Source organism: Rhincodon typus, chromosome 1 (assembly GCF_021869965.1).
Source record: "Rhincodon typus isolate 14 chromosome 1, sRhiTyp1.1, whole genome shotgun sequence".
NCBI classification, from domain to species: Eukaryota; Metazoa; Chordata; class Chondrichthyes; order Orectolobiformes; family Rhincodontidae; genus Rhincodon; species Rhincodon typus.
In genome coordinates, this window is record NC_063332.1 from 104,536,132 (window position 1) to 104,563,827 (window position 27,696).

The 27,696-nt window shown below is 39.0% G+C and overlaps 1 protein-coding gene across 1 annotated transcript in view; it reads right to left on the minus strand.

The window, feature by feature from the left end:
* Positions 1-7,814: 7,814 nt before the first annotated feature.
* Positions 7,815-27,696, minus strand: part of sec31a (SEC31 homolog A, COPII coat complex component) — an 89,606-nt gene continuing 69,724 nt past the window's right edge. Inside the window, exons 19-25 of the mRNA XM_048603609.1 lie at positions 22,718-23,011; positions 17,044-17,082; positions 14,560-14,621; positions 12,573-12,815; positions 11,396-11,515; positions 10,636-10,707; positions 7,815-8,610 (exon numbers count right to left, since the gene is read on the minus strand). Coding sequence (XP_048459566.1) covers positions 8,431-8,610; positions 10,636-10,707; positions 11,396-11,515; positions 12,573-12,815; positions 14,560-14,621; positions 17,044-17,082; positions 22,718-23,011 — 1,010 coding nt within the window. The 3' untranslated portion in view covers positions 7,815-8,430. The remainder of the gene's footprint in view (positions 8,611-10,635; positions 10,708-11,395; positions 11,516-12,572; positions 12,816-14,559; positions 14,622-17,043; positions 17,083-22,717; positions 23,012-27,696) is intronic.

Genomic DNA, 27,696 nt, shown 5'->3' on the forward strand with positions numbered 1-27,696 from the left:
TACACGTTGTTATCTCAGGGTTTAGAGAGATATGGGCCAAATGCTGGCAAATGGAACTAGGTCAGATTGGCACGTCTGGTTGGCACAGACAAGTTGGACCAAAGGCTCTGTTTGTGCTCTATGACTCTAATTAAGAAGAAAAATGAAATTACCAATGATATTAAAATTAATTTTTCACTGAGTGCTTCATTTTCTGTCTGCATAATGAAGCGAGGGCCAGACTATTAATCCAGAGACCCAAGTAATGTCCAGGGATCTGGGTTCAAATCTCACCATGGCATATGATGGCATTTGACTTCAATAAAAATCTGGAATTAAGAGTCTAATGATAGTCATGAAACTTTTGCCTGATTGTCAGAAGGAAACCCCTAATCTTCACTAATCTCCCTTTAGGGAAGGAAACTGCTATCTGCAGCAAAGTGGTTGATTCTCAACTGCCCACTTGGCAATTAGGGATGGGCAATAAATGCTTGCCTAGCCAACGACGCCCTCATTCCAAAAGATATGACTTTTAATCTTCACTTCTACAAGTGGTAACATTCAGCCAAATCTTTTTAAAGATATCATTTTAAATAACATTAAAGAGTGAATGTGATTGAAGCACCACGGGTGATGTTGACATGTTCGCCTGTTCTGCACTCTGGCCCATTTTATTTCCATTCCAATATTTTGATGTGGTCATATTCTTCTTGGGTGGGGTAAGGGGCGGGCGGGAATGTTCTAATCCAGATGCGGACTTGTCAATTTTACACTCATGGGGTCAGTGGATGCTCGCTTTAAACAAAAAGTCTGCTTTCTGTTCGCGTTATGTTGGCTTTTCGGTAAGACTTGTTGCGGGATGTTTTCCACACATACTTTTAAAACAAATGGAAAGTGCAGTTCAATCTTTTCGAGTTTCTCCTAATAAATGTATCACCCCGCCGTTTTTCTCTGCAATGCACCACTGTCGGTGAAAATAAGGCTAAAGTTCCTGGAGGATGATGTGCTGAGGCAGGATTCCCAACTGCCCCAAGTCCTCGAGGAGAAGAGGAACAAGCATGTTTGTTGTTTGTGGTGTTCCGCAGGCATCCTGCCTGCAGATGACCAGAACGTTGTCTCACTGGTGGGGAATGGGGGTGGGAGTATTGTTCAGGGACGTGTGGGGTTAGGTAGTGGTTGTGTAGTGGGATAGAGCATTGGCTGGGGAGGCGGGGGGGATTGGATAAAGGTTGGTGTTCGTGTGGTGCGTGAGTGTGGAGGTGGTCATCTCCGCCCTCGTGTTAGAGATTCCTTTTAGAAGGGTTCTATTTTGCAAAAAAAAACTAATTTCTTGAAAGGGACCCACTGTCCTGTCGAAGCCAGCACTTCTTGTCTCAGCTCTATCGATGGAACTCAATACAGCTGCACCATGCAACTTCGTGTTCAATGCGAGAGAGAGAGATGGGAGGATTTCCGATGGGTAGCATGATCCCACCAGATCGTCACTTTTTCAGACCATCAGCCATCACGTGGGCGGCAGAAGAGGCAAGAAACCTGCCAGAATTAAGGGTTACTTCTGGCTCTGGTTAGTTCTGTATCGGTTTCTGATACCACCTTTCACAGGAAGGTATTTTGGGCCAAAGATATACGAAATTACGTTGAATATTTCGAACATGGATTTACCTTGGAGGTTTGCTGTGTTCCAGTGCAGTTCCAGGGACAGCATTCCTCCCAGCTTCTCACCCCTGCTCCGTGTGTAGCACCCATTTTAAGAAACTACAACACACAGAAAAACAGCCTACATCATCCCAAAGATACTCTCCCTTTACCGTTGATATGGATTAACAACATACTGCACTGCAGCAGCTTACAAAGATCTCTTTAACACCATCATACAAATTCATGTCATCTACCCATCTAAGGAAAGCAGGCAGACTGAAAAAAAAACCGACCCAACAGAATTACCAAAGTATCTTCATCACAAGGATTGCATCACTTTAAGAAATATACCCACTGCCGCCTACTCAAGGGTAATTTAGGATGGACAGCAATGAAGCCTGCCATTAATATCCACATTCTGAGAATAAAAAAAAGGAAAGGTTGATTCCCTTGTGAACGTCAGGCCCTATCTATCACAAAAAAGATGAATTACTAAAGATAAGAAGGTTACTAAAAATAGGGAGCTCTGACGAAATGTGACAGGTCTGGTAGCATCTGTGGAGAGAAAGACAAAGTTAAAATGTTGAGACCAATATAACTCAAGAGTTTCTCCAGCACTTCTTATTCAAACCTGATACTTGTTTGGCACAAATCTTGCTTTCTTCAAACAAGGCCAAGCTTTGATGGTGTCCAGATTTCACTAAATTCCTGAGGGAGCAGTCCCACTTCTAATAGAGAGGTGGTTGTTAGCAGGATGCTGCCCTAAGAAATTCCTGCAGCAAGGAACTGAGATGATTGTCCTTCAACAACTACAATTAGTTTCCTCTGTGTTAGGTATGAGACCAGGCTGTGGAGAGCTTTCTCATTGGCCTCCATTGATTCTAGTTCTACTGGAACTGTTCTAATGACAAACTTAAAAAATAACTGCCTTGATGTTCAGGGCAGTCACTCTCACCTTACCTCAGCAATTTAGGTTCTGAGCCCATACTTAGACCAGGATTCTGCAGTATCTTGGAGAGTGGGCCTGGTGGAGCTGGAATTGAAGCATCTAAAAGCAGGATATTGGTGTGTAGGGGATGCTTGATAGCACCAAATGGCCTACCTAACATAAATGTAACTCAGTGGTTCTGACCTTTTCATTAAAGCACCCTTCAAAGAAACAAACTTCCATGGCACACCCACTTTTTTGGGAAGTCTAGGGATGGAGACTTGGAGGCTTGCAAGAAACTAAATTATTGAAGAATAGTATTTCAAAGACTTACTGAATTGGGTAATATCATTGGTTTGGAAAGAATGTGTGCAAGATATTTAGGACAATGCATTAATTCCTCAGAGCTATCAATATTAGAAGGAAAATAACATTTTTTAGAATTTGTTCATGGGATGTGGATGTCACTTGGTCAGGCCAGTATTTATTGTACATCCATAATTGCCCTGGAGATGGTGGTGGTGAGCTGCTGCAGTTTTTGGGGTGTAGAGACACCAACAGTTCTCTTAGAAAGGGAGTTTTCACCCCATGATAGAGAAGAAACAGTTCAAGGTCAGGATGGTGTGTGGTTAGGAGGGGAACTTGTAGATCTACTTAAATACATAAATGTTCTGGTGAAAATTCTGTCCAAGCTGCACTGCCAGACAGCTTCCTGAAAATCCCCATCAAGATTGCATATGAATTGGTCCCTTTACGTTACCACATATGTATGGCCACACAAAAATCTTGGAAGACTCATGCATTTATATTAACTGGGCATACACCATAAAAAGAAATTAGAGGGTAAATTAATCCTGGCTATTACTTAACCCTTAACAAAGCCCAAAATATGTGTTGTCATTGCTACTTTGGAACCATGCTGCATCCAGTGGGAGCTATGTGTCTACATTAAAACATCTTTCTTACAGCATCTTGCTTTTATATGCAAGAATGACACTGTTTGAGAGATTAAGAAAGCTCAAGAGGGTTCAGTGCACAGTTCTGATTTCTCACCTCACTGAATATTTATAGTGCCAGTTCATCAATTCCATGTAAAACTTCAAAAGTTGGTTTCTTAAATTGGTTTTTCATACCTTGCTCTCAAACTAGATCACAAATTCACTAATGCAGATACAATAGGACTCATCTCACTTTGTTTATTCATACATAAAGACATTATAGTCCCCCCTTTATTATCCCCCATGATTTCATGGTTATCATCCTCACTAAACTATTTGAACAAAATACTTGATTTACACAGAATATTTCATATGTGATTAGATGAATTTTTCAATGTCTTTCAACTAATACAGTGCAATCAAAGAATCCAGACAGCTCAGGACATGGCAATATGACCTGGTATGTTCATGGCAGCTTTCTGGAAGAGCAACTCCTCTAGTCCAACTCCACTTCCTTTACCCCATTGTCCTGTATTGATTCCTGTCCATATAATTATCCAATACTCTTTTGGAAGCCACATTTGAATCTCCCTCCAATACTCTCTCAGGCAGTATATTCCAGATTCTAACCACTCACTATCTTTCCTCATGTTGTTTCTATTTTTTATTCGCCATCCCCTTAATCTGTGCTCTCTAGTTCTAAGCCATCTACCAATGGAAACAATCCTTATCCATTCCAGAAGTCACTGCCCCCCACGGACCTCAGAAGGCCCACAGCCAGAAAGAAAATTAGAGGGAACGCTGATCCAGATCACTCATGATTTTGAAAATCTTTATTAAATCTCTTTTCAATCTTCAGCTTTCTCAGGAGAACAACTTTAGCTTTGCCAATCCATCAATGTAACTGAAGTCTTTCATCCCTGGATTTTGAAATCTTATGAATATTTTTTACACTGTCTTCAATGCCTTCACATTCTCCTTTATTTTTGAAGTATAATTGGTTGTAACATCCTGTTATCAGTCCCAAATCCGTCTTCTACCACCCTGAAATGTGCACCTTATCTTCATTTAGAGTTTTTAATGTGTTTAATCATGAAGTGATTTAATAAACCTCATGAATGTCACATTCATTATTTTGTTTGCAAGATGAAAAAGCCTACATTAGTCCCAAAACATGGAGCCAAGAATAAAAGGGAATGCCTCTGAAAGGGTGGAGTGCAAGAGAGATTAAAGGACAAAATATATCATGATGCAAAAGCATGGAAATGATAATGGGTACAGTACAACACAGGTATTGTTGGTCTTCTTGATTGCTGCATTATACTGATTGAACATGTACTATTTTTAACTTCGTCCTTCAGTTTTACAACACTCACAAATGAGGCATGAAAACCATTTTTCTCAACTCAAATACTTCACATATGTGCAAAACTGTATCTGTTATTGTTCTACCCACAATTCTTTTCCTAAGAATCTGTACCTAGGTACCTTTGGACCTAAGATAGTGCCATAAGTTGTGACTTATAAACTTGCATGTGACAATAAGCCTAATTCAATTCAATTCAATGTTTGATTGTGTTTTATAAGCTACCTATAAGAACTAGAATTTTTGTAAATTTGGTTCAATTCTGCCCAACTTTGCCACCATTTTCCTTTCCTTTATATATTTGATTGGCATTTTCTGTTCCTAATTAAGATTTTTTAAAATTTGCCAATTATTCCTTCTGTTAATTTGTTAAAATCTTGCTTTAATTTGCCATTTTGACTCAGATACTCTTCTCTATCAATTTTATTAAACCAATCTCTAAATCATATTTAAATTACATATTTAACCATTAAAGACAGCATTCTAATGTTATCTATTATGAAGAAATTGGAAAAAAAAACTTGGATCTCATTATTTTGTACAATATTCAGCATAATTAAAATGTGAAAGTCAAGTTTAACATTGTGTAAGTACAAGACAAGGCAGGTAGAAGTAGAGTTTCCACTAGTCGAGGGATGAAGCATAAAGGACATGGACAAAAGATTATGTTAACATACTTGGAAGAAAAGGCAGGATTACACTTTACAATTCACTTCCAAGGTCAGTGGCTGAAGCAGAAAGTTTTTTAACATGCAAGTCACATTCCATTTTCCTTCATCTACCTGGTAAAGCGATATGGGAACAGAGTGGATGAATGTGATCAGAGCTCAGTCATAAGGTCAGAAGTGGGGCTGTTCAACGATTGCACAATGTTCAATTTGTGACTCCTCACCAAAGCAGTCTATGTCTAAATGCAGCAACACTTGGTCAACAGCCAGGTTTAGGATAAGTAGAAAGTAATATTTGTGACACACAGGTGCCAAGCAATGCCCATATCCAAGATTCAATGGCATTAGCATCACTAAATTCCCCACTATCAATATCCTGGGGTGTCACCTTTGACCAGGAACACATAAATACTATGGCTTCGAGGGCAGGTCAAAGACTGGGAATCCTGAAGGAAGAAACATCTCTTCATCCTCAAAATGCTGTCCACCATATACAAGGTCCAAGTCAGGAGTGTGACAAAATACTCTCCACCTGCCTGGATGAGTGTAGTTCTAACATTCAAGAAACCTAACAGCATCCAGGACAAAGCAGGACCTGTTTGATTGGCACTCCATCCACCATCTTCAACATTCACTCCCCCCACCAACAATACATTGCGCCTTCAGTGTGTGCCACCTACAAGATGCACCACAGCAATCTACCAAGGCTCCTTCAACAGCACCTTCCAAACTAACAGTCTCCATCACCTAAAAGGACAGCACAGTATGCATATGGGAACACCATACCTGAAAAGCCCCCCTCCCACCACCACCACCACCACCCAAACTAGTTACCATTCCGACCTGGAAATATACTGCTCTTCTTTTAATGTTGTTGGGTAAAAATCCTTGAACTCCTCCCTAAAAATACTGTGGGCATAAATGCAGCAGCAAATCACCATATTTTCAAGGGCATTTAGGGATAAACAATAAATGCTGTCTTTAATATCCCATGAAAGAATTTTTTAAAAACTATGTTTGCAAATGGAAGGTAAACACTGCCATGGTCTAATTAGGCTAAATGACCTATTTTATGTTGTAGCTTTATTTATCTCTAGCACTCTGCAGATGATGGACTCTTCACTTGAATGCAAAAACTGAACAAGTGAGGAACATACATATTTAATTACATTTGGAAATAGCTGTTGCTGAATTTGGGCTATCTCAACCAGTTCTTAAATTAGGTTATGCCATATTTAGCACAAAGTTGATGATCACACAACAAAGGCCAAGGATTTTTGTTGTAAAGAAGCAAAATTTTATATTGCTGAGGAATTGTTAGTTTTCTTAAGCTGAGTTTGAAAAGACTGTGTAGGTCACTTAAGAGTTTTCTGACAATAACAAAGCAACTATCTTTAGCAATGATTCGGATGGAGTAGAAAGGAAGAATAAAGACACAAAATGCTGGGAATAATCAACAGGTCAGACAGTTTACATGAAGAAAAAGACAAATACACTGATGATCTTCAGCTCAAAGCATTGATCAGAATTTAAAGAATGAGACAGTTGATTATATTGCAAATTGCATTTCACAGCATCAGACATTGTTAAAAAGATAATTTTAAAACGATGCATATGACTACATTTGAACAAAATGAAACCTTAAGTGCATAATGCACACCTATGTAAAAATTAATGGCTCTTAATTTGGCTTGTGATGTGGTCACTGTCCTCTTGATGAGCTAAAGTTTGCAACTAGTTTGAATGCTTCAAAAATCTCAAGTTTACTCTGAATGTGCACAATTTCCTTCAAGAGTGGTTTTCATTAGCTATAGAGTCATAATCTGGAAATCTTATGGTTCAGTGACTATCCTCATTAGAGTGGGAGGAGAGGTGGGTTGTGGGAAACATGCAGCTTGTTATGGAAATTTTGATCTGTCTTATAAATAAAGAAGATTAGTTCATTTATTTGAGGCTTCAATAATGATTGGAATAAGAGAGCTTCCCACTTATTTTCCTAGAATATAGTATGTGGATTGTTTCAAATAGAAAACAATCAACAGTACTGCACTAAGCCAAAAGTGAGAGTGGGTCTGTGCAACTGCATAAGAACATCTTTCAGTAAAATGTACCGTTTGTTTTCGTCTTTAACCGCACAACAAAATGCTCTAGAGAATAACTCGTAGCTGGATTATCCTGAACTATAGGGGTCTCCTGATTCTGCTGTTAACAGTCAGCACTATCTGCCAAATATACTGTCCTAACATTTAGCTGCATTGACTTATGACTAGCTTAACAGAAAAAGAAAAGACAATGAATGTAATAAATTAATCTTTATTTAAAAGATGAATTGTAGGTGTACTTCTGAATCATAAAATGAACACAGGGAAGGACAAGCTGCTGTTTCAACTTCTTCCAGAGACTAAGCCATAAGGTAAAGTATCTTCTTCCAGTACATACAGCATACTCTTCCAGTCTGCATTGGTGTTAGACAAAGCTTTACACTTCTTTCCATTAAAGTACACTTTGCCACACAAAATAAGTTAGTGGCACATAAACCTGTATTCTAGTTTGATCAGTAATGCATGCATCTGGATTATTACAATACTGTATGGATTCAATTTGTCCTATGTAGGTCACATAATTTAATGGCAATTTTTTTTTAAAACAGGCAATATAGACATTTAAAAGATTGAATGCATTGCCACTGAATTCATATTATCTGATTATACATTGGAATGTTTGCCTCATATAAAAGCACAGTGGCAAGACAGCGAAAAAATGCAATATGGAATGAAATTTATCCCCATTAATTATATGGGTATTCAAATGGTCTTTGCTCGGATTTTCATTTTAATCTAAACCAACATAGGTTTGGCCAATATTTACTTTTTAAAGTACACAACTTTCTTTTCTCAATCATGGCTTATTTAATCAAACACCTAGTTTATTAGCCTGAGTGAGAACCACTTTCAGGACTGGCATGAAAGCAGAGATTTCACTGAAGTTACTGGTGCTGACTATGTGTGTGTGGATGTTTAATCCCTCACTGTAGTTCCGAGTTTCAATGCTCCTTGCTATGTTGTGTAAGCCACCAATTATGGCTGGTGAGAGCTGTAAGAAAAAGAAGAAAAATGTTAACATCAAGAACATATTTCTTTGACTGTGTCATTACCAGTTCATCAGCGGCAAGATTAATGAGGCTACTTGGTGATCTTCACATTATTATTAATGGCTAAGTTATGACTCCTAAAGGACGTTTTTCCCAGAAGATCGCATCAGATTTGTCAACAGGTTATTGAGATTTATAATCAAAATAGAGAGGAATCACAAACATAGTTCAACTAATGAAGCAATGTTTATTGTCAAATGTCATGAATGCTGAACACTATAATTTTATTTTTAAAATCCCCCTTAGCTTAAAGCAATATGTTCTGAAAACAGGGAGGGTGGGGTACACTTTTATCTCAAAGACAAAGGACACTGCTTTTTGAGAAACAGGAACAAATAAATTATTGGTGTAGAATAGGAAGGAGCACTATCTTGTGTTAAAGGGTTTTCAGGATGCCCAGAAGAATTTGCTTCTTTTTCAAAAGGAAGGGAACAGATCAGATGGGGCTCTTGACAATTTAGAACAGGGAGTTTGTTTGAAGTGTACCTTGCCGGTGATAATTATATCCAGGAAAACCTGGATGGCATGGAATAACTGTCAAAATAAAACTGGAAGTTTTGACGTGGGCTGTTCAGAAGAGATCACCTTCCATTGGAGAGTAGGATGTGAAATTGGGATGGCTCCATTAATGTTATATATCCGCCAGAAGTGTTACACAAAATAAAACAGTTTAGTAAGGTTTATTTTGGTTGTATTAGTTAATGCAAGACTACCTTTTCTTTGCTTTGACATATTAGCTACCTGTTAATTAATATTTGATCTTTGTCCAAGTCTTTAACATTGATTGTAAATAGCTAATATCACAGTATTTATTCCTGCGACATTCCACTAGATACAGCCGGCAAACTTGAAAATGTTACCTTATGCCCATTCGCCACTCTAAGTCCATTACCCAATCTTCCAATCATGCTAACGTAATGATGCCAACTCCATATGCCCTTAAATTTTATGTATGGACCTTTTGCCTGACACTTTATCAAATGCCTTTTGGAAATCCAAGTACACTACATCTATTAGCTCCTCTTTATCTCCCCCAATAATTATTTAATCAAAAAAACTCTTAAGTTTATCAAACACAATTTTACGTTCATGAAACCATGTTTATTCCGTGTGATCATACTATGATTTTCTAAGTGCATTGTCAGGACTTTCTTATAAATGGATTCTTCCTGAAAAACGACATACTATGGAAGGTTTTCCTGTTGCACTCATGAAAACAGATGCAAGAAAATTAAATTGCAAAGGGAACAACAATTTTGTTGGTTGTCAGATTTAAGAAGTGGTTGCATGCTGAAGCAGACCATGCCCAAATGCAGCACGATCTGAACAATATCCAAGCCTGGGCTGAAAAGTGGCAAGTTACATTTGCGCCACAAAAATGCCAGGCAATGACTATCCCCCAAAATTAATCTAACCATTGTCCCTTGACATTCAAGTCACTATCCCATAATACTCCACTGTCAAATCATGGAGGTTACCATTGACCAGGAACTGGACCAGCCATATAAAAACAGTGACTGCAAGAACAGATAAGAGGTTAGAACAACTGCAGCAAGTAACTCATCTCCTGTATCCCCAGTACATAAATTAAAAGTATGATAGAATACTCCCCATTTGCCTAGGTGAATGCAGCTCCAACAATACTCAAAAAAACAAAATGATCTAGCATAAAGCAGCACATCCAAAACATTCAGTCCCTCCACCACCGATGCTCTTTCACACTGGCTTCAGAAGAGGGTGGAAAGCGGTGGTGTGGAAGTGCAATTACATGGAAATTAGGAAATATATATTATTGCCTCTTCAGATAATGCAGGGTTTTTTTTCTGGAGGAGGGAGGAAAGAGAGAAATAACCATATTTATCCTTGGTCTATGTAAGCTATGCAAGAGCCATGCTGCAGGAAATGAGGGGCCCATTATGTCACAAAGTGCGATATAAAAAACAAGCAGTTCATATTTGGTTACTTACCACCTGGTCCCGTAGCTTATCATACAGAGACTCCAATCGCTTGTTTGCATCATCTAGCTTCCTCTTGGTTTGCTGAACAAACAAAATTTTATGATCTACTAAATAACTGAATAGCAGCAGAAAAATCTTTAATTAAAATAAGTATGCTATTATTTTCTGACAGTCACAATTGTGCTTTACTTGCTTACTAATTTCAAGTTTCCATCAGCTTTTCTCTCCTGACTTACTCCCTCCAAAACAGGTATAATTTTGTAAGCCGCAGCACCCTTTACAAGCCTTTCTCTTGAATCTCCATTCTTTGTGCCCGAATTTGCAGCAATGGTTCACTGCAGACCTAGCCTTTACACAGCTACACTTTGCAATGGAGAGGTCCTTACTGGATACGAAATCCTTGGCCAATTCCCCCTTTTTCCAGCCAGGAAACAACTGCAGTGCCCATATTATATTCCATCCAAATTCAAAAAAAAACAACCGTGGTAGGACTCAAACTCCAATCTGTATAAATCAATATTGCACCATGTTATATATATTTGGATCCTGAGCCACCAAAAGTTCATCTTCACCATACAGTTTAATATAAAGACTCGTACTTTAAAATCACTTACAATGTTAGCGCTGGCGCAGGCCTACTGCACAAATGACAATTCTCAAAGAGACTCAGCCTATAAATATGTGCTATTTTTAAGTCTCTATTAGTAACAGCAGAAACTGTTAACTACCTATAAGAAAGGTAAATGAATCAACTGTGGACAGCACGTACAGGATCGGTAGCTGCAGTCATACACCGCTGAATCAATCCTTCAAAAATAATCTTCAGAATGGCATGCTCTTCTGGAATGGGTTTCTTGGCAATTTTCTCAGTGGTTACCGGTTGTACTGGCTGAGCAAATAAAGAGACAGAGTCAGAGTCATTATGACACAGCAGGCCAGTTAACCCACTGGATCAATGCCAGTTTTCCGTTGAGCAATTCAGTCAGTCCATTGCTGCCACCCCCAAATCCCCATAGTTCTTCAGGATGATTATGCCTTTCATTTTCCAAAAAGAGCACCCCAATTTCTCCAATCTAGCTCATTAGCTACATTTTCTCAACTCTTGTTTAATGCATGCAGCGCTAGTCTTAGTTTTACCAAACGTACAACACAAAACCTCCATACAGCAACGTTGTCAATCAATAGGTGTCATGGGCTGTTCCAGTCATTAAGTTCGATCGCTGTCACTGGGGCAGGTTGTTACCAGATTTCCTACTTAGGCAACTGTGTCGGAGAAGATACTGTAAAATGACACCTGCCATAACCAATGGCTTATAGTGAAATTAGCTGTGGCTTAATTAAGGGGACGAAAAGAAGTGGGGAAATAAATTCAAAAGCAAAATAAATGCAGCACAAAATGCAAAAAGCACTGAGGAAGTGATCACCTTTTTCCAAAATAAACCACCTTACTCTCTGTAAAATGCTCATGCAGTCGTTGGATAGATTTCTGCCAAAAATTATTTGACAGTTCTAACACTCATATGTTGTTCCAGACTTATGCATTCTCCATCTGTATCTACTAATGTAGCCCAAGTTCTGGAAGATTTCAGTTGGTGGCTTCCCGTTCTGTGTCTGGCTGATCCATTATTTGGTTTCTTTACCTGAGACAGTCACCCATCCTACTTAGAAAGAAATGCTAACTTCGTTCTAAATCTAAGTTAACACTTGTTTGGAGATAGGACATGGTGGGAAAGAAGCAAATTTAATTCATTCAAAGGAAACCAAGGGAAAGTGCTTATGCAAATGAAGGACCTTTTGCAACTGTAAAAGTATCAAGTATATTGTTTATATCATTTTATCCTGTCCAGGATCAAACATGCAATAACAAATTAATCCAATTTCATCTCAGGGAAATTTGCTCAGTATGTAAGAATTGCACAGTTTAAAATCTCAGGAAAATCTTGTACCTGCATGATGTCACCAGTAGGAGCACCAGGAGCTTCCTCAGTGCTATGCTTTGGCATCATTGGCTGCATCATTCCTTGATATGAGGTTTGAACTGCTGGTTGACTTGAAAGTTGCTGGGGAGTCGGGAATGAAGTCTGCAGTGGAGGAGTTGGTTGCTGATGCTGCATTGGAGCCTGAGGGTCTGCAACTGGGTTCATTATAGGAGCTGTGATAGGTGCAGGAGGAGTAAAGTTGCCTGGTACCTGCATAATATTGTAATTAAAACAATGAATGGGCTGCTAAGAACAAAAACAAAACAGCTTGATTCTTTAATGAGTCACAAAACAGCCAAGGTTCTGTTGCATGTTCTGCAGGAATCTAAAAATGGCTTTTCCTAAACAATCAACATTAAACAACAGATTAATGAAAATCTCTTTTCAAATTAAAATTGTAAGTACTGGAAAGATACATCAAGGTCATCATCATATGAACACGAAATTTCAGATGGAGAACATTTATCACCAGCTGTGATATTAGGAGGAAACTCCACCATCTGTCTTTTCCCCGAATAGAATGAACTTTCAACATAATAACATTAAATTTGTGGGTTCAGAGATGTCAAGGTCTGACTAAAACCTTATTTTCACTGCACTCATACCATCTAAGTCCAAGCTCTTAGTGTGTAATGACAGCATTACTGGAGCGTGAGACAGATTTATTCTCTGGAATAACTGCAGTCTTCAAATCAAAGGCAACATGTTTTGTAGTAGCAGGAAATTCAGTGAGATTCTAAACCTTATCACTGTGTGGATGTTCATGTTGCACTACTGCAAACACAGGCACCTTACTCTACAGTTTTATATGACTTTTCATCAAGATTTAGTAAGGAGTTGTAACCAGGTCAAAGTAGTGAATAGAACTTTCACTCTGACCCAAACAAGTTTTTACCTTGTTGTAAATTTGCAGCATTAAGTTTTATTTCTCTTATTGTTAGGTATAATTTAACATAAATCCGTCTCAAATCAAGAACCATCTTCTAATTTCATACATTTCCTGACAGCTGTGTTTATTCGATTTAATATGCCTCTAAGTATGCAGAGATGAAACAGGAAAGTGTGTGAAACAGAAATTTATTAAGTGTTCTATAACGTCTGCTCATTCATGTTTCTAGCTCTTATTCCAGCAACTTCTAAAGTTTGCTTACTTTTCTGAGTCCAAATCTATGCTTAATCAATCATGCACAGCAAGCATCAATAGTAAATAGACTCACCTAATCAAACACAGAGCAATTTAGCATTTATTGTCTCTTGCAACCTTTTATGATTGCAGTTTAATTAAACTTGTGTAAAAAAACTTCTCGTGGGAATTTCATTCACCTTCTAACGATGGCACTGCAGTACCATTTCTGGCACAATGATGCAAAAACAGTGACAAGTTTACATAGCGTCATTGTAAGTTTGGACAAAGAAATTCATCATAGTAAAACAAAAATAAGAACAGAATGCACTACTTCATATTGGAAATTGAATAAAACTGGTCGACACGGTAGCTCAGTGGTTATCACTGCTGCCTCACAGCGCCAGGCACCCGGATTCGATTCTACCCTCTGGTGACTGTCTGTGTGGAGTTTGCACATTCTCCCTGTGCCTGCGTATGTCTCCTTCGGGTGCTCTGGTTTTCTCTCACAGTCCAAAGATGTGCAGGCTAGGTGGATTGGCCACGGGAAATTGCCCATAATGTCCCGGGGACATGCAGAATAGGTGGATTAGCCATGGGAAATGTGACGTTACAGGGATGGGGTAGGGGGTGTGTCTGGGTGGGATGCTCTTCGAAGGGTCAGTTTGGACTCAATGAGCCGAATGACCTACTTCCACACTGTGGGGGGATTCTATGATAATTACCCTTCACCATCTAACTCTGCCCCATCTGACAACATATTTGATCACCTTACTATTAACCGCAGAATAACCATTTTTTCCAAAAAAATATCAAACATTTCTTAATTACCATGGTTTTCTTCTTTGGCATCCGACTCAAAGCTGGAGGATCATTCCAACCATTTTGAGGTCCTTTGAAACAGAAATGTTGTTTTAAACTGAGCTGCATGAGCACTGGGTAAACTAACACATAGCATTAATCCTCTTCTTTGACTCCTAGGTCTTATGTGCTTTTATCTCTTAGTACAGCCAACATCACTATTACTGCCCAAGAGCTATTAATTGCCTTTGTCTTACTTTGTTATTTTCTCCCAATTCTCAGTATTTGTTTTTAGAAAACACTGAAGGAACTAAGTTGTTCAGTTGATGATCTTCAATGGTCTGCTTTAATTCAGCTCTCTCACTGTCAGGGGCAGTAATGGTGATAATTTGGCTTTAAGTAATTTCTCAGTCCTCCAGAAAAGACCAGTAGCAATTTTTCTATCGACAGCTTCAATACTTAGAAAACAGAAGCGAAGCTAGATTCAAAATGATCATGCAGCTGAATCAGTTCATGTAGACAGGAGTGTTACAATTCTCTCTTTCACAGCAGCAGTTAGCTTATAGTGTAAATACATCTGCTATTCACTGGCATGGCAAGTTTGCTAACATAAATCAGGCACTGCAACTACTAAATACAATGAAGGTTTTATTTATTGCCATAGCTGAATAATTTGATTTCCGATAAAGATTGAACAATTTTTCATAAGCATAATTCAGAATTCCTAAATGATGCAATCAAATCTTTTGTTAAGCCAGATTTTCATACATTGGTAAATTAAGTTCCACAGTCTGTTCACCTCTGAATTTTGTTTTCACAGAGACAACCAGTAATTTACAGCACAGGAGTAGGCCATATCCTAAGCATCAAATCAATCATCCCAGACACTCACGGTCCTCTTTACATTCTCACTATGTGGAAAAAAAACTCTTAAATTGAACAGGAGATTTTAAAGAGGAGCGCAACAGCCTGCAACTCAGTGTCCACTCAGTCTTCCCATCCTCTCACAAGATTCAAACTTTGAAGCAAACTGGTAATCACTTACTATTTCTGATCTGCTAAATACAATGTTTGAAACTGTGGAGACACTACAGCTACAAACCTTGGTAACGCATTAAAAAAATTACACTTCTGGACGAATCCCGGGGTGGGGGGCAACTCGTGCTTTATGGCAAAGATTTTTTTTAAAAAGTCTTTTCTGCCCTGCAATTTGCCAGTTAAAGATTAAATGAGCGAATCTTGCAGAAAATTGAGAGTATTAAAAGCTAAGGAATTGAACAACAGGCTTTTGAATCCTGAAATGTAACAAAGCAACTTCAGCTCATTATTTATATGTTAAGATGACCAAACAATAATGACCAATTTTCATTAAAATATTCATTAAAAATTATTATTTTTACACAGTGGTTGCAGCATACAAAACATGTGCACAGCACTCAACCATATTGAATAATTAACGTCAATTGAATCTGCTCACAACTTTACAAAACTATCACCAAAGTTATAGGTCACCTGCCTGTGTCAACACAAAGGGTAACAGGAAGGATTCCTGACTTTGTTTCGGAACTTCACTGGATGAAAATGCTTTATCCTGGTGTGAAACACTTCCATCCCAAGGGAAAAATGTTATTATTTCCCAAATCTTTATTATTTAGTGAAAGTAAAAATAAACTGTCCGAAAACTTTCTAATAAAAAACATCTTTTACTTATGCAAAGCGAAGATCAAGACCTCATACAGTTAACAAGTATGACAGAATTCTATTTCTTGAATTTAGTTGTGTTTCTAGGAAGCGGACCCTGATGTTCTCCATAATAACCTTCTAAATTATACTTACTAGCATTTCATCCAAACACATTCGAGATCATTTTAAAACATAATCGCATACCATTGTGTTCCTAACAACCATGATTAGATACGATTCTTCCAAGGCTTTCAAAAATCCTATGTCTGACAGCATCAATTCAGGAGAAGGGACAATTTTATATTTATGGCTGTACAAACTCCGCTTTCTGCAGAAAGTTGAATAGATTAAGCTAATCGCACCAAGTGAAGCAAAATTTGATTTAGAGGGAGGCAGAGGAGAGAACGATTTGGAAAGAAGCAGAATTTTGACACCTGGCAAATGGCTTTTGATCTTCCTGACAAACAGTACATTTTAAGGATTATCTTTGTATCTGTTCATTTGTCATTCCATTAGTAATTATTAATGAGAGTGCTATCAAAACAGAATGCAAGTCAGCAGCATTTGTAAGCTACATTAGTGCCAAGCAACACTACGAAAAGTACACACTTAAAAACGGGCTATATTTGGTATACTACTTTAACTTTAAACTAAATCCATTGAGGGGTGCTGGGGTTACAATCAAAGGAGTATTACAAATGATCTGTTTCATTGATTTAATTAAAATTCAGCATCATTAGGATTTCATTTGGATTAGAAAAAAATTATTCCCAAATTAACTGAGGTTTCTAGAGTAATTTTTTTTTTTTTTTTTTACTAACTCTAGTTCACCTTCTAAGGAAGTAGTTTGGTCCTGAGAATACATGTCTCCTGTAGATAGAAGCAAAGTAAATTCAGAACAAAAAATGCAGAAGACATGCCTTATCTAATTTCTGAATTATTTTGTAATTTAGTATATGCTAATGTTTAGAGGAAACAAATAGGAGGATGACTCAATACTGTGCATTAATAAAACAAATCAAATTCTCCGAGAGCAAAAACACACCTCTCTGTTCAGTATTTCTTCGTAAGTTGTTTATTTAGAATTTTTAAAATTAAAAATAGGAAACTCTAGTTAGTATTTTAATGAATTTCTTTCAATCTGTCAAAAACTCTAAGTACTTCACAGTGGCAATCCTCTTGCCACACAAAGTATATCCTCAGCTACAGTAGAAGCACACAGCGTATGGGTCCTGACAACCCACATTCAGTATGTAAACAGCTCCAAAGTGAATGTGGTAGTGTTTGCACTGAAAAAAAACAATGCAAGCCTGATCTGTTGGAACTTCAGTGACTTTGTAGCATAATGGGAGTCGCACATTTCTGGGTTTTATATTGTTTCTAAAGCAAGTGGAATGCATTTTACATTATGAGTTTGAAATTTACCAAACGCCCTTAGACAGCACCTTCCAGGCTCATGACCACTTTCATTAAGAAGGGCAAGGGCAGCAGATATTTGGGAACACCATCACCTGCAGGTTTCATTCCAAGCCAGTCACCGTTCTGATTTGGAAATATATTGCCTTTCCTTCCCTGTCACTGGGTCAAAATCCTGGAATTCCCTCCCTAACGGCATTGTGGGTCAACCCACAGCAGGTGGACTGCAGCAGTTCAAGAGGCAGCTCACCACCACCTTCTCAACAGCAACCAGGAAAGCTAAACGGAGAGAAAAATCTTAAGCAACTCTTAACAAAAGTTTTTCATGGTAAATAAATGCCTCTGCTTTTTAATCCAACAGCACAGAAGAATATATGGAACTGTAACACAAAAATTTTCAACATGGTGTTTACGCTTATTTGAAAAGACAGCAGTTCTAACATCTCGGACATCTGAAAACTGCTGAAAATGAATAAAATTTGTGCCCTTCTGTTTTTCTGCATTGATGTTCTCCACACAGCCTTAGCTGGGACAGTGGTTGAACCATGAGTGAATTTACAGAGGGCTGCTGTCTTCCTGCATATGAATGCACCAAAAACTATCTTATAATACAGTTCATAATGAGAATACCAACTCACTGCAATACAACTCTGGAATTAATCCAGTCGCCCATATCAGGCATTTGTCTCTCCGATTAACTGAGTTCAGTAAATTGCTGCATTTGGTGGGATGGCTGATGGCCATTAACTGACAATGGTCGAGAAGAGGAAAGCATCAGGTCAACCCCACAAATGGCATCAATATCATTCATCACCTCATGGAATAAATGGAATATCATTCATCACCTCATGGAATAAATGGAGTAATACAAGAAGGTGGCTTCTCATAGCTTAATTTAAAAATTAATTTACATTTTTCTTCACAGACTTCCTCAACTCAGCCATTAAAAGAAATTCAGCTGTGGAATGTGAAACAAGAACTTAATTCATTCAATCTGTAATGCAGCTCAAATTGACTCCTCTGTCAAATTTCCCTTTCATATCACTGGACAGTCTGCAATTCAATATGTGGATGAACTTTGCTCCACTGAACCTCTCCACAATACTCCTTTTCATTAATTAGAGGGATATGGAGTTTGCTGTAAGCACAACATTTATCACCTAACCTTAAGTGTCCTTGAGGAAATGCTGTGCTGCCTTCTTGAACAACTGTAATTTTGAGTGTAGGTTCACCATCCCTGTTACGTTGGAAACTCCAGGATTTTGATTCAGTGACAATGAAGAAGTGGTGGTATATTTGAATGCAGCTGCTGTGAAATGTAGAAGGAAACATAAAGGCTGTTCCATTCCCATCTGCATGCCGCCTTTGTTGTACATATCAGGTGTCATGGGTTTAGAAAGTGCTGTTGTAGAAACCTTTGCGAGTTGCTGCAGCACATCTTGCTGACGATACACACTGCTGCCACTGTATTCTGGAGGGAGTGCTTTTTAAGGTTCTGGATAGGATGCCAATCAAGCAGGTTGATTTCACCAAGGTTGTGATAAGGTTCCTCAGTGTTGTTGAAGGCTGCACTCATAAGGCAATTGGTGCATAATCCATCATGCTCATGTAGAAGGTGAACAGGCATAAAGCAAAATAGTTGCCTCAGAATTTCCAGCTTGTGACCTGTTCTTGTAACCATACTATTTATGCAGCTTGTCCAGTTCAGTTTGTAGTCAACACTGACAGGACTTGGGGGAGGGGGAGTGTAGTGGAAATCGCCAATACTGATGCTATTAAGTGTCAAGAGGTATTAGTTTACTGCTCTTGACTTGTATGATGCAAATATAAGGCCAAGCTTGAATATTGTTCAGGTCTTGCTGTAGAGAAAACAGATTGCTTTAGTATCTAAGGGGTCAGGAATGGTGCTGAATACTGTGCATTCATCACCAGAAATTGCCACTTCTAATCCTACATTGATAGGAAGGTCACTGCTGAAGCAGTTGAAGTTGGTTGGGCTTAGGACATTGTCCTGAGGAACTCCTGCAGTAAAGTCCACTTAGAGATGATTGACCCCAAAAAAATGCTCTGACACTTCAAGCGTTTGTCCAAATACTTCTTAGATGTTGTGAAGGTTTCAGCTTCTACTATCCTTCAAGGCAGTGAGTTCCAGATATCCATCACCCTCTGTGTGAAAAAGATTTTCCCTAAATTACCTTCAAACCTGCTGCTCCTTACCTTAAATCAATGCTCTCTGGTTACTGATACCTCTACTAAGGGGAAATGTTTGTTTCTACCTACTCTAACGATGCCTTATAATTTTGTACACCTTCATCAGTTCCTCCTTCAGCCTTCTCTCCTCCAAGGAAAACAACCCCAGCCTATCTAGTCTCTTTCATAGCTGAAATACTCCAGGCAAATTGCCCTAGATCCCATTGGTTCTTACCTTCTTCAATGCGAGACCTTGTCAGCCTCCTTACTGAAGTCCATGTAAAGTACATCAACTGTACTACCCTGCTACACACCTAATCACCTTCTTGAAAAATTCTATTCTTGCCCTCAAGTGAAAAGAAAAGATTTTGAAACACTATTTTGAGAAATAGCACAGTTGTTTTACTTACCTGGTCAACATTTATCCCTCAAGCAACATCACTGAAATACACTATCCAGTAATTTATCTAATTGTTGTATATGGAGCTTGCTGTGTAAGGGTTGAATGCCACATGGCTGCATTTCTAAAACAGGGCAATTTTTTTACTTTCTTCCTCAAATCAACATTCAGAATTAGACTGGGTAGCTGACTGAAGGAAAATAGAATAAAATGCAGAGAAAGGACATTTGTGGATTAATGTGTCTCAGGAATTAGTACTGAGGCCATAAGGTCTTGATCTGAAGTTTGGAATAGAAATGAGAAAGAAACCAAATATTCAGATGACATTAATCTAAAGATATGCTTTAGAAAATTTGTACTCTACAATTAATAACCCAATGATCCTCACCCCTGAATTCATCAACAACTTGTTTTAATACGTCAAAAGGTGCTGTAGACATATAGATGCTTCATAAATAAAGGCACTTCATAGGAGCAATATGAAATGAGCTACAATACCAAGCCACTAAGGAGATTTTACAGCACATGACTAAAAGCAAAGAACTAGCTTTTAAAGAATGTTTTAGAGGAGGGAAACAAGGTAGAGAGAAACATAAGAGTTTACGGAGGAAACTAAAGAACTTAGTGTTCGGACTCTAAAGGCACGGCCACCAATAACAGAGCACTTGAAATTTGGAATGTGAAGAGGGTAGAATTAGAGCAGTGCCTGAATTTATGATGTAACCCAAATACATGTTTATTAAAACAAACTGCAAATAGACATTGTTTGAATAAACCTAGGGAGATTATATGAAACAGCATCTGTAAAATTGAGAGATGGTTTCCTCTGAATGCAAGATTGATAAAGCTGCGAACTACAAACAGAAAAGTTCTACAAACTTGCGATTCAGGTACATAAGCAATTAAAAGCCAATTCACAACAGCAAAAAGTGATCAAATAGACTAATGAGGTGCTGGACTTCCTTATTTTAATATTGTACACTTCCTATGATGATGACCTACTCCAGGGGGTTGGTCAGATTTAATCAGAATATTGTTCTCTGAAAGTTTTGGCCTCAAAGTAGAACAACGGCAACTGATGTGAAGAAATTCAGTCATAATGAGACACTGAGTAAACTTGTGTTATAATCCTTGGACATGATGGGCTTAAAGGATTCAAGTAACTAACATGCAATGTTACAGCACCTTTCACAATCTCAGAATGTTGCAAAACACTTTACGGCAAATTAAATGCATTAGAGGTGCTCACACTTATAATTTAGCAAAATGCAGAAACTAATTTGCACATAACCAGGTTCCACAAACAGCAATGAGATACATGATGCGATGTTGTTTGAGAGATACATACTAACAAGTACAGGAGGGGAATTCCTTGCTCTTCAAATATTGTCATTGGATGAATTACAACCACCGAAGAGAGCAGGCAGGACCAGGTTTGACAAAGTAACTGAAAGACCTACACCTCCAGCAATGTAGCCCTCTCTACAGTGTGTCCCTAGATTATGTGCTCAGGTTTCAAGAGTGGAACTTGAAGCCATAATCATCCGACTCAGAGGAGAGAGAACTACCCTAAACCAAAAAGTGATTTGATTAACTGGTTTAAGATAATGAAGATAATAACTTTCCCATTCAGCTGTTATTTTACAACAGGACCTTAAGGCTTTGAAGAAAAGTGATTGAAAGAAAATCCAAGCAAAGAACTTACTTTCACACAAAGAATTGTGAAAATGCTTTGGCTAGAAGGCCACTGATTGCACACTGAGGTATTTAGCATAGAGGCTGTTATGCACTTGGGAAGTAAAATCAAAGAATATGGAGAAAAATGAGGGGGAATGGGAATTAAAAAGGTAGAACTACCATTGTGCACAACAGTGGTGGGTAGTCTCAACAAGCCAAGTACTTGCCTTTGTTCAAATAATTGCTGAAAATGTGATATTAAAAGAGTTTATGTTTCAACCATTGAGATGACATGCTAGTGAAGATAAAAGACCAGTTGATGGCATTCTAACTTAAATTGCCCTCCTCCTTGAGGCATTGCAGAAACTATAAGAACTGAAAGTCTATATTAGTTGACCGAAAACAAAGCGCAGCAGGGACATGCAACATTTCAGTGTTTACATTCTATCATCATATGGATCATCATCATGCAATACTGTATGTATGTGAAGTTTACTACTTTTATGAAAAACAGATATGGTCAAAATGGAGATAAATGAAAGCATGCATCATTTTTACCATGTACACAGCATGCACTTCTATCTGTGAACAAACAAAATTAGTTCAGCCAATTAGTTTTCACAAAGATGAACCTATTTTAAAGATAGCCATGCTTTCTTCACCTGTATTTCAACTCATATGAAGCAGAGACCTAAATTGTTGCCAGTCTTACAACGATAAACGCCAAATGCATTCCAAACAAAAACAATAAAAGCAACATGCTAACAACAACAGACCCTGTTCTTTGAGAGGCAGGCAGCTCATTACTCGCAGGCAGTGTACCTGTTGGTCCAGATGCTGGTGAATAGCCCACAGAAGGTGCTGGAGCTCCAGGTCCGCCATGCTGATAGGATGCTCCAGAGAGAGGAGGAAAAGAAGAGGCAGAACTAGGTGCTGTAGAGGCTGTTTGTGGCTGTCCTGCATATGGAGGGGCCACAGAAGGAGGCAAAGAATGAGAGGGAACAGAAGGCAAATATGCAGACGGGTAGGAAGAAGGAGGTGGAGGTGCAGAAGGCTGATGTGGTTGATAATAAGTTGATCCCCCTGCTCCTTGGGGTAACTGTTGTGGTTGGTAAGCTATGGAACAGAATTACTTTGTCAGTAAACAAGAAAGAAAGGTTAAAGAAACATTTATACTGGTTATAATTTAGCAAAATATTAGTCAAAAATCAAGCAGAACATAAAACCAGTGATAAGCTCCTTCAGTAATAATCGGCTATTATTTTATGCTATAATGTCTAAGAGTGCCACTGTGATGAGGAAAAACAACAAAGTGGCGTAGGAGGAAGCATGGTTCCTCACATCAAAGTTCATCAGTATTAGGGGTTAACTATATGACATAATTTTAAACTGCAGATCATAATCACTCCCTGCATAAAAAAATTCATGTTGCTGTTGTTTTTGTTTTGCCATTCACCATTTATCTCCGTCCTCTATGTCTTGGCCTTCTAAAAATAGAAACAATTTCTGTCTAGCTAATCTCTCTAAACCACTATTAAGTTTGAACACCTCTGTCAAATTTCCTCCTCCCCTCCTATTCTCCGAGAATAACCCTCCCTTCTCTAATCTATGCGCATAAATTAAGTCCCTCATCCCTGGAACCAATCCTGCAAATCTTTTCTGTACTTACTAAAATTTCCATACCCTTTCTAATGTGCACTTCCCAAAATTAAGCACAATATTTCAGTTGAGGCTGAACCAGTGTTTTATAAAGTTCATCATCATTTCCTTGCTTTTGTACTTTATACTTCTATTTATTAAACTTAAAATCCCATATGCCTTTTTAATCACTACCTCAACCTAGCCTACCACTGTCAATGACTTGTATAAATGTGTCCCAGATCTCTTTGCTGCTGGAGCCCTTTAGAATTACACTCTTTATTTAGCACTGACCCTCCTTGTTCTTCCTGCCAAAACTTATCACTTCAAATTTCTCGACATCAAATTTAATCTGCCACATGACTGCCCGTTCCACTGTCAATGTCCTCTTCATGTTAATCACTATCTTGAAAGAAACATAGAAATATACAAAAAAAGGAGGAGGCCATTCTTTCCTTCGAACCTTCTCTGCCATTCAATATGACCATGGCTGATCTACCAATCCGAATACTTGTTCCTGTTGTGTCCCATATGCTTTGATCCCTTTAGCCCTAAGAACTATATCTAACTCCTTGAAAACATTCAACGTTTTGGCTTCAACCACTATCTGTAGCAGAGAATTGCACAGACTCACCACTCACCCAGTGAAGAAATTTCTCATCTCATTCCTAAATCACGATATCTAGTACTCTCAAAATGTGGCCCATGGTTCTGGATTCCCGGTCATCAAGAACATCTTCATGCATTTACCCTGATTAGTCATATAGTCCTACAGCATGGAAACAAACCCTTCGGTCCAACTCATCCGTGCCGACCAGGTATGCTAATCTGACTTAGTCCCATTTACCAGCATTTGGCCCATAATCTTCCAAACCCTTTCTTTTCATATACTCATCCAGATGCCTTTTAAGTGTTGTAATTGTACCCACCTTCACCAGCTTGTTCCATACACGCACCACAATCTGTGTGAAAAAGTTACTCCTCAGGTCCCTTCTATATATCTTTCCCCTCTCACCTTAAACCTATGCCCTCTAGTTTTGGACTCCCCTATCCATGCCCTTCATAATTTTATAAACCTTATTAAGGTCACCCCTCAGCCTCTGATGCTCCAGCAAAAATAGTCCCAGCCTATTCAGCCTCTCCGGATAACTCAAACCCTATAGTCCCAGCAACATCCTTGTAAATTCGTTCTGCACCCTCTCAAGTTTAACAACATTCTTCCTATGAAAGGGTCACCAGAATTGTATGCCAACTCCTGTACTCAATGTCCTGACCAATGAAGGCAAGCATGTCAAACACCTTCTTCACCATCCTGTCTACCTGCGACTTCACTTTCAAGGAACTATGTACCTGCTATCCTAGGCTTCTTTGTTTGACAACACTCCCCAGGGCCCTACCATTAACTGTGTAAGTCCTGCCCTGGTTTTCCTTACGAAAATGCAACACCTCACATTTATCTAAATTAAACTCCATCTGCCACTCCTTGGCCCATTAGCCCATCTGATCAAGGTCCTATTGTACTCGGAGATAGTCTTCTTCACTGTCCACTACACCACCTATTTTGGCATCATATACAAATTTATTAACCAAACCTCCTTTATTCACATCCAAATTATTTATATAAATGACAGAAAGCAGGGACCCAGCACTGATACTTATGGCCCGCCACTGGTCACAGGCCTCCAGTCCGAAAAGCGACCCTCTACCACCAACCTCTGTCTCCTACCTTCAAGCCAATCCATTTGGCTAGCTCCCCCAGATCCCATGTGATCTAACCTAACTAACCATGCAGAACCTTGTCAAATGCTCTGCTGAAGTCCATACAGACAACTTCTACCACTTTGCCTTCATCAATCTTCTTTGTCACCTCTTAAAAAAACTCACTCGGGTTTGTGAGACATGATTTCCCATGCACAAAGTCATGTTGATTATCCCTAATCGGTCCACGCCTTTACAAATGCATTACTACTTTTCTCACATTAGCCAACCTCCAATCTTTTGGCACCTCACCTGTGTTGTCAATGATGCAAATATCTCAGCAAGAGACCCAGGAATCTCTTCCCTAGCTTCACACAAAGTTCTGGAATACACCTGATTTACTTATCTTTATGTGTTTTAAGACCCCCAGCACCTCCTCTTCTGTAATACAAACTCTTTTCAAGACATCACGATTTACTTCCCCAAGTACTCTAGCTTACATATCCTTCTCCAAAGTAAATACTACGTCATCCAGCTCCTGTGTTCCACACATAGATGGCCATGCTGATCTTTAAGGGGCCCTATTCTCTCCCTATTTACTCTTTTGCCCTTAGTGTACTTATAGAATCTCTGGATTCTCCTTAACTCTATTTGCCAAAGCTATCTCATCTCACTTTTTGCCGTCCTGATTTCCTTCTTAAATATACTGCTACTGCCCTTATACTCCTCTAGGGATTCACTCGATCCCTCGTGTCTATACCTGACATATGCATTCTTCTTTTATTTGACCATAGCCTCAATTTCTCTGGTCATTCAGCATTCCCTACATCTGCCAGCCTCGCACTTTGCAATTACAGGAACATACTGTCTCTGGATTTGCATTATCTCATTTTTGAAGGCGACCCACTTCCCAGCCGTCCCTTTACCTGCGAATATCCACCCAATCAACTTTTGAAAGTTCTTGTTTAATACCATCAAAATTGGCCTTATTCCAAATTAGAAATTTAACATTTTGATCAGTCCTTTCCTTTTCCATAGCTATTTTAAAAACTAATAGAATTATGATCACTTTCCCCAAAGTGCTCCCCCACCGACACCTCAGTCACTTGCCCTGCCTTATTTCCCAACAGAAGGTCAAGTTTTGCTCCTTCTCTCGAAGCAACATCCACATGCTCAATAAGGAAGTTTTCTTGTAAACAGTTAAATTCCTCTCCATCCAAGCCCTTAATACTATGACGATCCCAGTCTATGTTTAGAAAGTTAAAATCTCCTACCATTACAACATTGTTATTCTTACAGATATCAGAGATCTTCCTTACATAGTTGTTTCTCAATTTCCCACTGACTATTGGGGGTTTTATAATACAATCCCAACAAGGTGACTACCCCTTACTTATTTCTCAGTTCCATCCATATAACTTCACTGGACAATCTCCCAGGAATATCCTGCCTAAGTACAGCTGTAATGTTATCCCTCACCAAAAATGCCACTCCCCCTCCTCTCTTGCCTCCCTTTCTATCCTTCTTATAGTCAATAGACGTGAAGCTAGAAAAGCACAACAGGTAAGAGAGCATCGAGAAGCACAAAAATCAACGTTTCGGGCCAAAACCCTTCCTATAGGATTATACTCCAGAAATGAAGCAGCCAGTCCTGTCCGTCCCTGAGCCACGTTCCTGTAATAGCTATAATACCCCAGTAAAGCCTTTTGCAATGAAGTAAAGAATTTATCAGTCTTACCTCGTTCTGTGCCAAGCTCTTGCCTACCTTGACTATTCAATTTGCTCCCCTTACCTACTGTACCAGTCTCGGCCTTTTCTCTTTTCTCACTATTATTTTGGTTTCCTCCCACACATCCCCCCCATCCCCCCCCCCCCCCCCCCCCCCCCCTCCACACCAACACCCCCCCCCCCGCCCAGGTTCCTAGTTTAAAGCCTCCCCAGGGCACTAGCAAAGCTCCCCACAAGGATATTGGTCCTCTTCCAATTCAGGTGGAACTCATCCTTCTTATCCAGGTCATTCCTACCCCCTGAAGAGATCTCAATGATCCAAAAATATAAATCCTTACCCCTGAACCAGCTCCTCAGCCATGCATTCATCTGCTCTATCCTCCTATTCCTATTCTCTCTAGCACATGGCACCAATAGCAGTCCAGATATTACTACCCTGGAGGACCTAATTTTTAACTTCCTGCCTGGTTTCCTGTATTCTCTCTGCAGAACCTCATCCCTTTCCCCACCTATGCTATTGATATCAATGTGCACAATGACCTCCTGCTGGTCACTCTCCCTTTTCAGAATATCCTGCACTCTCTCCGAGACATCCTTGATCCTGGCACCAGGGAGGCAACACGCCATCCTGATGTCTTGCTGATAACCACAGAAACGTCTGTCTGTGCCCCAGACTAGAGAGTTCCTTATTACAATTGAGCATTTGGAACATGACATTACATGACATTACATACCCC